At 32.9% G+C, this 14,332-nt stretch overlaps 1 protein-coding gene across 4 annotated transcripts in view; it reads right to left on the bottom strand.

The window, feature by feature from the left end:
- Window positions 1–14,332, bottom strand: part of EPS8 (epidermal growth factor receptor pathway substrate 8) — a 149,296-nt gene that overhangs the window by 35,431 nt on the left and 99,533 nt on the right. For all 4 annotated transcript variants that reach the window (XM_016140560.2, XM_016140563.2, XM_016140559.2 and 1 more), the window contains 7 exons: window positions 12,086–12,153; window positions 10,257–10,418; window positions 8,386–8,535; window positions 6,957–7,039; window positions 6,264–6,400; window positions 2,942–3,015; window positions 1,489–1,615 (listed from right to left, as the gene is read on the bottom strand). In XM_016140560.2, coding sequence (XP_015996046.1) covers window positions 1,489–1,615; window positions 2,942–3,015; window positions 6,264–6,400; window positions 6,957–7,039; window positions 8,386–8,535; window positions 10,257–10,418; window positions 12,086–12,153 — 801 coding nt within the window. The remainder of the gene's footprint in view (window positions 1–1,488; window positions 1,616–2,941; window positions 3,016–6,263; window positions 6,401–6,956; window positions 7,040–8,385; window positions 8,536–10,256; window positions 10,419–12,085; window positions 12,154–14,332) is intronic.

The following is a 14,332-nucleotide window of genomic DNA, read 5'->3' as shown; positions in this document are numbered from 1 at the left end:
CTATTACTCATTCGATTTCATAAATTTGTATTGCAGCCCTTCTAGGTGCCAGTAATTGTGCTTATCATTGTGAATTTAAGCTCTGCTCTCACAGGCCTTAAAATCTCATAGAGGACATGAATCAGATAAGCAACAAAGATGTACCAACTAAGTGCTACAGAAAGACACCACATCTGGTTGGGAAACAGGGAAATGTATACATAAATGATGTTTCGTGGGCAAAGTTGCTTTTAAGATGGAATTTGAAAGGTTTGTTCCAGGCTATTTTGGTAAAAAAAAAAAAATCATAATCGCATAAAAAAAGCATAAGCAAAAACATGGAAAAAGGAAACTGCATGTACATGAAACAAAAAGCATTAAAGCAAAGAAACATGAGAATGGAAAAATAGATCAAGGTTAGATTGTGGATGACCTTGACTGCCAGAGTGAGAAGTGGACTTAAGCAATAGAACATGGAATTAACGTGCTTTTTAGCAGAAGAATAAAGTGACTGTCTTAGAGCTTTAAGACAACTGTCCTCACAGAATAAGAGTCTGGAGACTTGCAAACTGCTTAGAAAGCTGGGTAAAAAAATGATGATAGCTTGAAGCAGATGCTGGTTATAAAAACAAAAAGAAAATAATTGGATATAAGAGACACAAAAAAGTCCATGTTGGATATAAGCTAGAGAATGGAGTCACAGAAGAATCTGTGGTTTTGAATCTGGGTGACCAAGAGGATAGTGTATCCTTCATAAAGAATACAGGAGAAATAAGTGGTTGGAGACATCAGAAAGCAATAATACTTAATTTAATAATATAGAGAGGTAAGATATATCCAGATATACACATCTGGAAAACAAGTCTACAGCTCAGATGTTTATGGAGATGAGAGCTAGGCAAAGATCTATAAGTCATGTGTAATGAAAGAGATATTTATTTGTTATTCTTTTATATATTTCAGTGTATGGCATTCTGTTGCACAATTATAATTTTATACATTTTAAGGCCATTTTAAATAGCCGAAATACAGCAGACGCAAAAACTGCTTGTATGTAACCTGAATGTACTGTCTGAAGTTTTGTGATTAAAAAAATTTCAAATCTATTGACATTTTTATCTATTTCAATGAGAAAAATCAATCCTTTTATTTAAGTAATAATGTGGTTCTATACTTAAAAATAAATTCAAATATGAGAAGAATACAGATATGACTTTAACAAATATTAATTTTAAAATCACTAATGAAAACTATAAACAACCACTAGTTGAATCTCAGAGTCTCTGAGATTTAGGTAAAGCATCCTAGAGTCTTTACTGTAGCCAGCTGGGAACCAAAATAGACACTTCCCTGGGCTTATCTTGGTCTCTGCCTGTCTCCAGTGCTATCCCAAACTAGAAAAGGACCTCAGTCCACAGTCAAAGGGGGTTTGCTCAGTGGTCCAAGGACAGAAACTCTGCCTAGCACTGGGTTGGTCTTTAGAAGATTAAGAAAATCCAACCAACTTACCTCCTGGGCCTTTCCTTTTACCTTTCTTAGTTTTCTTCCTTTTAGACAGCTCAGAAAATGCTTCGGCTGCTTTTTGGAGTTTTGTGATAAAAAATTCAATGTCATCCAAAATGTGGTTTAAGATTTGCTGGAATTAGAAATTATAGAATAAAACATAAAACAAAACAAAACTATTTTTGTTTTGGCTGCACCTGTCAGTAAAGGAGAATCAGAAAGTAAACACACACACACACACACACACACACGCGCACGTGCGCGCGCGCACACACACACACACACACACGCAAATTTCAAGTATCACTAATTCTAAGAATAATTGAACTAAATATACGTGTGGCAAAAGTCTGAAATTTACATTTTTCTTTAGCTTAGTTTTGTTCTATTTTCAACACCATCGTGAAAGCATTCACAATATTTACTCAGGTTATTAATTATTTTCAATTACTCTAATTTTCTCACAGTGTTCTCCCACATAAAGTTAGGGGAAAATAATTCTAAGAAACATTTTCTTAGAAGAGCACTGAGTAATTTGTTTTCCTAAAATATGTTCCAATAAAGCGCCAACAACATTATTTCATGGAATTAAAGGTGTATAGAATATTGTGTTATCCTGATAAACACACAGATAATCTACAATAAGCATTAATAAGAGTTTCTATATGCTAAAATAGAATTAATGATAAACTATGCTTTCAGAGATCATCAGATGAATTTTGATTATCTATATATTATGTCTTAGTTGACTTTGACTTTCTTTAGTATTTGTGAAACTTGATATTCTTCTAAATTAAAGACTAGAAATTTGAATTAAGAGTGAACTTTTAAGTATAATAAGTAATAATGTGATGTAAAAATTAAATTCCAAACTTCAAATTCCTCTAAGGATTTGTTTCCAAACAAGCTAGGAACATGAGTGTAGTATAAAAAGTAATTATACTGACATCATAGATTACGATGACATCAAGGGCATTGTTATTGTGTGAGTAAATTACTGTGGAAAAATAAAAATAAATATAGCTTTACGCTTTTGTAAGAAATTAAAATTTATATATCTACCTTAAAAAAACTGCCACTTGAGTTTTATCTTTCAGGCCTTATAAAATATTTTTAATAAATGCCAGCAAGACATATTAAAAAAGATATTTAAATTATGAATTACAAACTGAAAAAACCCAAACCCCTCAAATCTGATAATTCCATTTAAATTCCTTTGTAAACTAGTTAATGTTAGTACTCCTATCACTAAGTATTTGCATAAAGTCTATTAATTAAATATTGCCATAATGCATAAATAGTTAAGAAAAAATAATTCAAAGTGCATAACTATCAATGGAAAGAGAAAATGTTAATTTCCATAAAATGTCTTTATTTAAATCAATTTAATTTTCCTTGTTAATACTTTTTACTCTTGTAAAAAACAAGCGAATGATCTAAAGAGGAGTGTTGTGCTTACCACATCTCTGTCAATTCGGGCTGCCATCATCTCAGGTGTTTCTTCATGCCCATGATACTGCCTTTGTTTCTCAACTAAAGAGAGACGCATAACTCTTTCAAACTGTTGCTTAAGCAATACCAGTATAAGTAATTAAACACTGGCTAGAAAATTGGCTAGAAAAGAGTGCTATTTGCAAAAGTGAGCACCTCCACTGGATAAAAACCAAATCTCTGCTCATCATCTATGACAGGGGTCCCCAAACCCCAGGTTGGGTACTGGTCCGTGGCCTGTTAGGAACAGGGCTGCACAGCAGGAGGTGAGCGGAGGGCAAAGGAGTGAAGCTTCATCTGTATTTGCAGTCACATCCCAGCACTAGCATCACTGCCTTAGCTCCACCTCAGATCATCAGGCATTAGATTCGCATGGCAGCAGCGGTCCCTGGTGCCAAAAAGGTTGGGGACTATCGACTATGACATGCGTCCTTGTAACCACTAACAGAAGCACTTGGGCAGAGCTGAGGTACTTGCCTTCTACCTTTATAATGTTGATTTACCCTATAATTACTGTTCTAGTCTCCCTCTTCCCTATGTCAGTGGCCTATGGAACCAACCTTACATTAGCACTCTGTAATTTTTACACAAGAAATATGAAGCCACATTTAAGCACCTACTTCTTAAATAGTCAATTAATTCTAATGGAACAAAGCTCCTAATTTTTATATGTTCCAACATTGTGACTACAATAAAGCTTTGGGGGTTTTGATGGTAAAGTGCTTCTTAAAATTCCAGTTGTCATTAGGCTTAAAGTTCACAATGTTAGGCTCATTAATTTTAAGTCATATGCTTTTAAATTATAACTACCTACAGGAATTTGCAAATTAAAGAATAAATGTATTAAAAGCATTCGAGATGTTAAATTAGCCCATTTGGCTAAAGCATGATGTAAATAAAGAGAGCATTATCATGAATTCCTTCCTGGTAAGTAGGTTAACACCACCACTAAACATAGATATAAGTACAAAGATTTCGTAGTTGGTGAAATGCACAAAAAAATGTGTGGACGGAACAGGAAAAATGTATCATCACTAAAGGAAATACAGTTCATGATATTATCATCATGATTCATGACATTTGATATAAAGAATTGCAAAAAATATCGACAACTCTGTATTGCCATGCCTCTTCCAGGTCTAACTTTCTCCATAAATGAAATCTTGTTTTAAAAAAAGAAAAGAAAAAAGAAATAGCTGAGTCTTATAAAACTTAATTAGTGGCTATTAAATACTTTAAGATAATTAGAATTCATATGTATAAAGTCTTGCCATGTAGCTGCTGTTTTACATGTGGTTAGCTGCTATCTTGGCTATAGTATATACATACCACACAGAAAACAGCCGGTTGAAATTGATATGTCGCTATTAGGAACTCCAGATAGGTGAGGTGAGATGGGAGGCTGAGGTGAGGGGGTGATGTAGGATTTCGCAAACTTTTTCTGGGTCTGTGGCATGACTAAGGAACCCCACTGTCACTGTCATCATTCCACAGAGATCACTTTTGGAAGTTGGGAGTAGAGCTAACTAACTCAAGGATTCAGGAGTTTTTCAGTTTGAGTCAGCAGGAGCCTTTGGAGGAACCAGAAAGATACTTCTTTTGGAGACTTTCCAACTAAAAACTGGCCTGGATCCAGACAGAACCTCACATAAGAAGTATTGTGTTCTGTTTGGCCTAGGAGTAAATTAGTTCTGAAAACCTTGTCTTACATAGATGACCTTGCACAGAGTAATTTAGACAAAATCTAACAAGAGCCCAGAAACCCCTGGGGATAAACTTTCTCTTTGCTGTAAATTATATTAGGCCTTACAAATGTTTCAACAACTTTATTTAGAATGTTTGTAAACTTAAAATGTACTATCCTTCCTCAATCTCAAGAAAGATCATCTGACATCTCTCAAAATAAAACTCATATCTTCTCCAGGAAAAAAAATAACAGCCACAACAAAAATGCCGTAAGTATACGAAAAGTAGTAAACATTATAAACTCCTAACTAGTTTTTTAAGTACAAAATTTTACAGACAAAATGAATCAATAGAAATGTATATAGTTCCCAAAACAAACTGTTATAAAGTTATAAAGTAAGAAATAACTTTGTTAATTTATTTTTCAAAAATGCATGTTTCAAAGATTTATTTCTTTCATCTGTTTGTAGCTAGGCTGTAAACCTCTGAAAATAACTTTAAGGATATGAGAAATTTAAATAAAATGGAAAGTAATTCAGAAAATAAAATGCTCTCAGTTTGGTAAAAATGAGAACAAACTTAAATTTTTCTTACTACACTGTAGTAGGTACTGTTATAGACTTTATGCTTTCAGATTCACAGCAATCCAGGAATTGTCCCCATTTTACAAGTGAGGTTGAAATAGAGACATAACTGTCCAAGGTCACAAATGTAGATCCTGGCCTAGCTCCAGAAGCCCAGTTTTGACTCACCAGACTCAAAATACAGTCCAATGTCACTCATTGTGATAATCAGGTTCTGTTGTTTAACTATACTGCTAAATATCCCTGATGAAGGGTGCTTTACTAGATAAAGGACAAGGGATTTAAGAAGTCTATTGAACTACTAGTAGGCAAAAGAGTGAGGCTCTAGTCCCCACAAATTCAAACTTGCTGGATCGCCATTTATTAACCCTTAAAATTAAGAGATTTAACTGAGCAAATTTTAAGGCATTTTCCAGTCATAAAAATTTCAGATTTGGTAAAACATTCTGACATAAAAATTTACACTAAATTCTATGTTTAAGATGATTTGTTCTTACAAAAAGAATGTTAAGTTAAAATGACCGTACACACGAAGGGCCCATTCAACAAAGGGAGCCAGATGGAGAATGCTTTTCACTCATTTCCCACTGTCCCGCCACTGCCCTGACATTTTGTCCATGTAACCACAACTAATTTTTGTGGGAAAACAACAAAAAACTGAAGTATAATGTTAAAAAACAAAACAAAACCAAACCTGATAGTTTTTTGTTTGTAATCACTAGCCTCAACTACCATTTTTTTGCTAGTTAAGTCAAACTTCCCATCTTTGACTAACTTTAAAAAAAAAAAACAAAAAAAAAACTCTAATCCTAACACCATATTTTTTAAATGACTGGTCTAAACTCTCATACGTATAATCTTACAGTGTTCAAGGTTTAATTTTCCTTTTTCTAAGATTTAAAATTTAAAACTAACCTTAAACTTCAGCTCAGAAATTAGCATCAGAATTTGAAAGCAAGTACTATGTTGTGACAACCCAACGTAAATGTACATTAAGCATCAATTCCTAGAACTACTCACAGTCCCCTTGGTCAGCTGCCCATGCAGACCAGGCTGCCACCCGACTTCTAACATCCACCTGGGTAACAGTCCCAGGGGGCACGGGAGCAGGAGCTCTGGGTGGAGGCGGTATTCCACGGTCTGCACTGGAAATCACCCTAAAAACAATGAAAACAAATAGAATTTTTACCATCTCCATTTTTATAACATCGATTTTCTCAATTTATAGTATTAGTTCTCCAATCTCAAAAAAAAAAAAAAAAGAACTACGTCAAAGGGTAGAACGATAAAGAAATCCTAACTATTCCACATTCTGTATATTTAAAATATATATGTATGAAATTTAAATTCAGCTGAAAACTAGGTTTAACTGTTTTCTGGGTCGCCTGTGATTTGGAAAGGCTATGAACCAACTATAGTCCTAATATCTACTTTTATTCCCCTAGGCTACGTTCCCTTAAAATGCCACTCGTCTTTCATGACTCTATGCCGACACAAGTGGGAGAAGCCACATCAGACAGAGACCATAACGTCGAGAGAAACGGTGCACACACACACACTGACTGATAAACCTGGGAGAGCAAATGAGTTGAGATTACAGGTTGTAATCTGTAAACTACGCCTTCATTGAAAGTGATTTTTCTAAATCTTTACAGGGAAAAAAGACTTTAAAACAAATCAATTCTACCCCTTCATTTCTCTTACTGTTCTTACCTCAGGGCATCAGGCCGCCTCTTCTGTTTCCCTCCTTTACTGTCGCTGATTGCACTTTCAATATCTTCGCTAATTAGGTTTGCCTGTAATGAAAGACAAGTTACCTCAGAGGTTATAGATTTTTCTTGTCTTGAAATGTAGGTTACAACAGAAAAAGAGATTATGTTCCCTGTCTGAATCAGTAAGTGTCTTGACGCAAAAGAAAAGTGTGGTTTTTTTTAAAATATGCTTTCAAAGCATACTGGGTTTTTTTGTATTGTGAATTTTATAATAGACAAGATTTAAATACTAAAGGAATTTAAAAATATCATTTAATCCAAATTCCTTTAGTTTAAAAACAGCTATCCTCACATGATAGGCAAATAGAGAAAGGATTTGCATATGCTAAAAGTATAATCATATGGGAAAATGTAACTGGGTAACTATCTCTGCCGGAGAAGAAGTAAAGTCTGAAGAAGCACAGGCATGCAGGATGGAGTTCCTTCCCTCTCATCCTCAGGATCCGTGGGATACTCACTTAACCGTTACAATGAATCACTCAGTCCCACCCAGCAGACTGACTGTCAAGGTTAGGGTAAATCTGTTATAATCATGGGATGAATCCCAATACTAACCTCTACTCTTTTTGATAACCACTTTATTTTGTCATTTCAGGTAAAAAAAAAAAAAAATTCTCCAAACAATTAACTTTTTCCAATGAGAACATTTGATTCCATTTTCATGGGAATCAATGTGAGATTAGCACCAAAGAGGTTTATCTTGTTTGGTTGTGAAGTTTATTTATAGCCACTGATTATTACTGTATATTGGATTCTTGCTGGGATGTATTCATCTTCTATTTTTGCTCCTGCTTGTTCTCTGTAATTATGTGTGTTTTTCTCAAACATTTAAAGATTAGCTAATCTGTTCTGCGTGTTTAATAATTAGTGGAACTTAGGAATACTCATATGATGAAGGTCACACTGCTAGTTAAAGAGTACTAACACATCCCAGTCCAGTGTTACTCCCATAAGAACATCCTAGTTTCACAAAGACACTACAAACATCAAGTCGAAGGCTTCATTGCAATAATCCACCCTATAATGAGTACAGAATAAAATAATATGGCAGGATTATTTACTGCCCATGAAGCATAATTCCTGAAGAATCAATTTTTAATTATAAGCCCAAGTCCCTCAATGAAGAATTTAATATATTATCTACATTTTTTCTTATGAATAGAATGCATCTGATATTTTTATACCACTCTATCTCCTTTTTATTTTACTTGGCCTGAAAACCGTAAGGAAGACACTAAAGGATTTGTTTTCCTTACAAAATTCTAAGAAACTAACAATCTAGTACCTACTAGCCATATGATTGAAGCAAATAATTCAAAAGCTGCCAGAACATCTGTTTTAAAGGGAAAGAAAGTTCACCATCCTTTTACCTTAACTTCATCACACTGGAAAAGATGAAGATCTGGCTTATTCTGTGTTGGCTCTTTGCACACCAGGGCAAGAATTGAATCATAGTTACAGGAATGCATCACAGCTTGGCAGTGCTGGATTGTGTTAAAAGGAAAATTCTCCAGTTCATTCTATAAAGTAAAAATATAATTTGCCTTATTTTTTTATTGTCTATATAAAATCTATTCCACAAAGAACTCTAGGCATTGCATAAATTACTTTTAAAGTGCATAAATCATATTGACAATGAATATTAGTAAACACTTGTAGATATGAGGATGAACAGGTACAGGGAGACAGCAAAGCAACAAGGCTGGGCTGGATGGTGGGTGGGAGAAAGAGCAACGGGAATGGAAACATTCAGCAGAGGAATGTAGCTATGTTCCTAATAAACAGAGTATTACATTTAGCATTACTCATTTTCTCAGATTACAGGGTAGAGGGGATGCCTTTAACAGCAAAAAAAAAAAAGTAAACTGAGGACTCTTTCCAAAATTATTTATTACCATTTCACATCACATTCTTTTCCCTCTGGATATGTAAAGTCAGATTTTTGTCTTCAGCACTGTCTAGTCATATATACAAATACACATACATATAAACATACACATGTACAAATGCTAGGCTAAGAATAATGTATCATTTGTACATTTTTTTATTTCAGTGAAATCTTTCAAATGCAAAAGCTCACGATCTAGATAGAATCCCGACAAAAAAGTAAAACAACAGGGTCAAAAGTATCCCACTAAGAAATACATTCTTCAGAACGGTTAAGGAATTTGGTGGTATAAAAGTGGATAGTCTTTAACCAATAAAGGACCATCCAAATAAAATACCAATAGACTAAATAATTAAAGCAAATGAACTTTCTTCTCACAGTTAGAATTCTGTATTTAATGAGAGATTTAAGGTGCTTATCCTTATACTAATGGCTTCACACAAGTCATGAGTAATTCATGATATAATTTATGGGAGAAATCATGATTTTTAAAAAGAGTAACTAAAACGTAATATCCTTGGTAACTGGAACATAAAAAAACAACAACTTTTATATAGACAACACATATACATATACATCACATGATACACTTATTCTAAATCCTAACTCCCTAGGATCCAACAAAGGTGAAACAAAAAATGCAGATTCTATTAAAATACAATGTAATTTCTAAGCCACACTAGAGAGATAATAAATTTTCTTTTTTTCCTAACATAAATTAAATAATATTTCTTCTCTATAATTATGTGAAACCATGAGGATCGGAGAAGCATTCAGTTGTTCCGTTCAGTAAACAATGGATGAGATGAAAGAAAGGGCAAATTTTATCCCAACTCCTATCAGAATACAATGTAGTTATTTTCTTTATCTTCCGAGCTCAAATGCTTATTAGATGACGGGCTCAGAAGAGCTTTCTTTTAAGAGTCCCAGCATCTTACCTACCAGCCTTGTGTGAAAGAAAGGTGCCTCCTGTGGAGCACGTGAAAAGTTAATACACACATAATCCTTTCATTCCAGCACACTCATTTCCTGGGATATAGCTCTGCCTAGAGCGCAATCAACGTCATAAAGCATAATGCCCCACGGGGGCCTTATTTTAGCACTACATATTTTTTCCTCATTTCTTCCATCTTGTCATTCATGGTTTAAAAAAACTGTATGCCTCCCTGTCTAGGTTAAAAATTTGATTTTGCATGTATAATGTCTATACAGTATTTTTTTTTCAAAATCACTGACAAAGATATTTTATTTGATCAAACTTGTACCCATTTTCAATAATCTGACCTATCTCTACCTATAAATATTTGTGAAACTTTCTTAAAAAATAAAATAGTATAAATTTTACAAACTTGCCTTCGATTCTAAATCAATCAGGCTCACGGCTCTGTCATCCACTTGAAGAAGCATGTCTTGAGTCCACACTTTGCCCTTGGCATCAAGCAATTTCAGCTTCCTTATTCCATCATCAATAGTTATCATAGCATCTTTCCGATCCAGAACAAAGGTAGTCAAGTGCTTATGTTTGGCAAAAAGAAAAAATATTTGTAACATACACAGTGTCTGAGTACATATGTCCCAAAAGAGAACAAAGCTAACCTAATTGAAGTCAGCTAGCAATGAGATGAGGGACAAACATAGAGTTTCCTAGAACTTCATGTTATTTTACTAAGATAATAAAGTCAGTAGGTTTTGCTGAACAGAGGAAATAATATCTTGAATTATAAAAAGCTAAATCTGTTTAATATTGTGCCACATTAAATTACATAAACATATACAAACAAATTCTAAACATTTTAAAGGACAGTCTCTTAAAATCAACCTCCCCCCATTTTATTGCATTGTAGTTATTTGAATGGTGAAAAACAGCAGGTAATCTACGTGGCAGCTTGAAAACTATACACTGATAACTGAGAGTAGCAACATCAATTCTATTCTAGTCTGTAACAGCTGTTAAACTTCACTCTACTAAAACCACTTAATCAAGCAAGCTTGATACAGGCAGAAAACTGAAAATGAGAGTAATTAAATATTACTTTCCCTGTTATACACTGTCAGTGGGATTATAAACTGTTACAGCCACTATGTGAAACAGTATAGAAGTTCCTCTAAAAATTAAAACTACAACTACCTTAAGATCTAGCAATTCCACTTCTGGGTATGTATCTGAAGATCTGAAAACATAACTCAAAAAGATATATACACCCCTATGTTCTTTGCAGCACTATTTATAATAGTTAAGATGTGAAAATAACCTGTGTCCATCAACAGATGAATAAATTATACATATAATTATACGCACACACACACACACAATCAAATAACTACTCTGCCGTTAAAAGATGAAATACTGCCATTTTCAAGGACACATTAGAAGGACTTTGAGAGTATTATGCTAAGTAAAATAAGTCAGATAGAAAGGGACAAAACCAATATGATTTCATTCATATGTGGAATATAAATAATAATAATAAAAACACTAACAAACCAAACAAAAACAAAGTCATAGATATAGATAATAGACTGGCTGTTACCAAAGGGTAGCAGGGTGTGGGGAGGATGAAATGAGTTAAGTGGGTCCAATGTATGGTGACAAATGGAAACAAGATTTCTGAAAGTGAGTATGACATAGTATATACAGATGTCGAATTACAATGTTGTACACCTGAGACTTACATAATATTATTAGCCAATATTCTCAAAAAATAAATAAAAATCACTGAAATATTTTATATTATAAGCAAAGGATACCTAGACTTCAATTAAGAGCAAAAACCTTAAAATATAATGAGAGGATAAAATTAAAAAAAAAAAACACACACTGTTTAACTAGAACAAATAATGACTTTAGATAAAACTAAAATTTAAACAACTCACTGAAACAGAGGCTTAATTCCAAGAAAATTCTACAATATAAAAGAGAAGCTTTTGTAGTTTTTAATAGAAATAAGGTTGACAAGGATGAGTATTTATTTTATTCCATTCTCTATGAAAATAGACCCCAGATTTAAAAAAATACTATTTTAATATTTAACATGTAAGTTTCACAAGAACCTAAACGAAAATAGTCAACACAATTTAGAATACATCATAGGAATAAAATTAAACATAATTCTGATTTTACGATCAATTTTTATGTCCCTCAAGGTTCTTTCTAAATTTTAGCAAACATCAAAGTATCTTACTTCAACATGGTAATGGGTTGTATTTGATACACTGCTGATACTGTCACGTGCATAATTCTTCCTTTGTTCTGAAAGAGAAGTTTAAAAAGTCATTATTAACCCACTAATAGTCTAAAGTTCATATATCAGTGTCATGTTGCCATCTCTAAAACTAGTCTATCTCACATTTAAATACAGTAGTTGACAAGTCACCATTGTGTTGTGTTTCTGAAAACACTCATTATTCAGATAAATTGAAAAAGCCACCAGAAAGCTTAAATGAAATGCAAGAACAATTTGACCCAATATAAATTTTCACATTCTCAAAGTTTAACAAGATTACTAATGTTCTAAGAAAAAAAAAATAGTATTTTGTCTAAAGGCTTTATTAATCAGGGACCTACTATTAGCAAAAATATAAAAACTGGCTTGTAAATTTCATCTTTTAGTATACTAAGAACAAAAGAGAATTATAAATACTGTCACAGATACTGTATTATATGAGTTAGACTACATTATTAAAATAATAGGCACTGCAAGAAACTTTTACAACATCCAAACTATGGAGAGTGTTAGAGATTCAAAATATGATTCCATCATACTGATTGTCGTTAAACCAACAATTTTCACACATCTACAAAACACACAAATATGATACTCAGAATTATAGATATAAGCTGCTAGAACAAATAAAGTGAGGTTGAAAGTTACTGCACCAAACTGTTTTAAAAGCAAAAAAAAAAAAAAAACCTTTAATTTTCTTTTGTTAAATGCTGCAAAACCAAAATAAAATATAAAATATATAGAGGCAATATTTTGTATTTGTTATTTTCTAATCAAGCAAGTTACTTATTTGTAAATTCAGAGTCGCCCTATTTCTTCTAAAGCAGAATGCTCTAATAAAACAAACAAATAGATTTTTGATTCTAGCTTTGGCTCTGTCACTAAATAGGAGACTAAATTTGGGCAAGACACTTAACTCTGGGCCTCAACACCCTTATTGTAAATAAAAGGGTTAAATAAGATCAAACTTCAAGACCCCTACACTACTAAAATTCACACACACACACATGCACACACTCTCCTTAGCTTTACTAATAACCATTTTTTTCCAAATATAAACATGTTTCATTCAGTTAATATAGAAACTTATAGATTTTCCTATAAGAGCAAAAGTTAAGTTCTGCTGAACATAAAAGCAAAGCAAGTACAAATTTATAAAGCACATACACAGGCTCAGAATGATATTGTACAGAATTTTTTAAGAACTTTGATAAAAAATGTTTCACAATGCATATAAAATTATCTTTTCATTTTTCTTTACCCTAAAACTTAGATGAAAATATCCACAAGCCTTATATTACATCACTCTGAAATTATTCCAATATATTCTATTTTTGCTTTTGCAGCATTAAAGTTACTTAATAAAAACACACACACTACAAAATTCAATATCTGCTACCTTTCTTTTTATGTTTGGATGATGACCTGAAGAAGTATAATCCATCTGGTCCTACCAAAATAATGTGATCAAAAAGAAAGATCTGGTTTCATCTTAAATTTTCTGTTCCAATATGGTAAAACATAAACCTTCACTTACATGATTATATTCTACATATTTAAAAAAGTGAACGAATATATTTTTTTCTGATTATTAGGTAAAGATTAATCAATGTGAAATATTCACAAGTGGATAATGTTGTTAGGGAAACCATTATAACTTCTGAAATACAGTGTGTAAATCAGGTATATATCTAACAAAACTACTTTTAGAAATAATCACTATTTCAGAATCACCAGTTGATCATCTTCTAGGACAACTCTCTACAGCAGGTTCAGAACATGAGAATAGTTCTGCTTCCTTTGGTCTGAATTAAGGACAGCAAAAGAAATGGCAATGGTTGTCATGGTATCCAGTTAGAATATGGAAACCTAGGATATTCAAATGCTTGATTCTTTCAGATAAATGACAGGCAAATGCAGTTAAAGGTCAAAGATGTATGTTTTGTTATTAAATATTCTCATTATGAAGTAGTAAGAATTTGTTTCCTCAAGTTTCCTAATGCATAGTTTCACAATCCCAGAGAAACATACTTTATGGAAATAGGAAACACTATTTGATAGTATTAGTAAATAGCATGATGGTAACTAACTACGGATTGTCTAGAAGATATGGTGACATTTCTAATGTTCCAAATTAAGAATCCATTTTAGCAATTCATAAATTACTTTCTCTCTTATGTTACACAGTAAATAAGGTATATGTGT

The sequence above is a fragment of the Rousettus aegyptiacus genome, unplaced genomic scaffold, assembly GCF_014176215.1.
Source record: "Rousettus aegyptiacus isolate mRouAeg1 unplaced genomic scaffold, mRouAeg1.p scaffold_m13_p_2, whole genome shotgun sequence".
NCBI lineage: Eukaryota > Metazoa > Chordata > Mammalia > Chiroptera > Pteropodidae > Rousettus > Rousettus aegyptiacus.
This window is presented reverse-complemented; position numbering and strand designations above follow the sequence as displayed.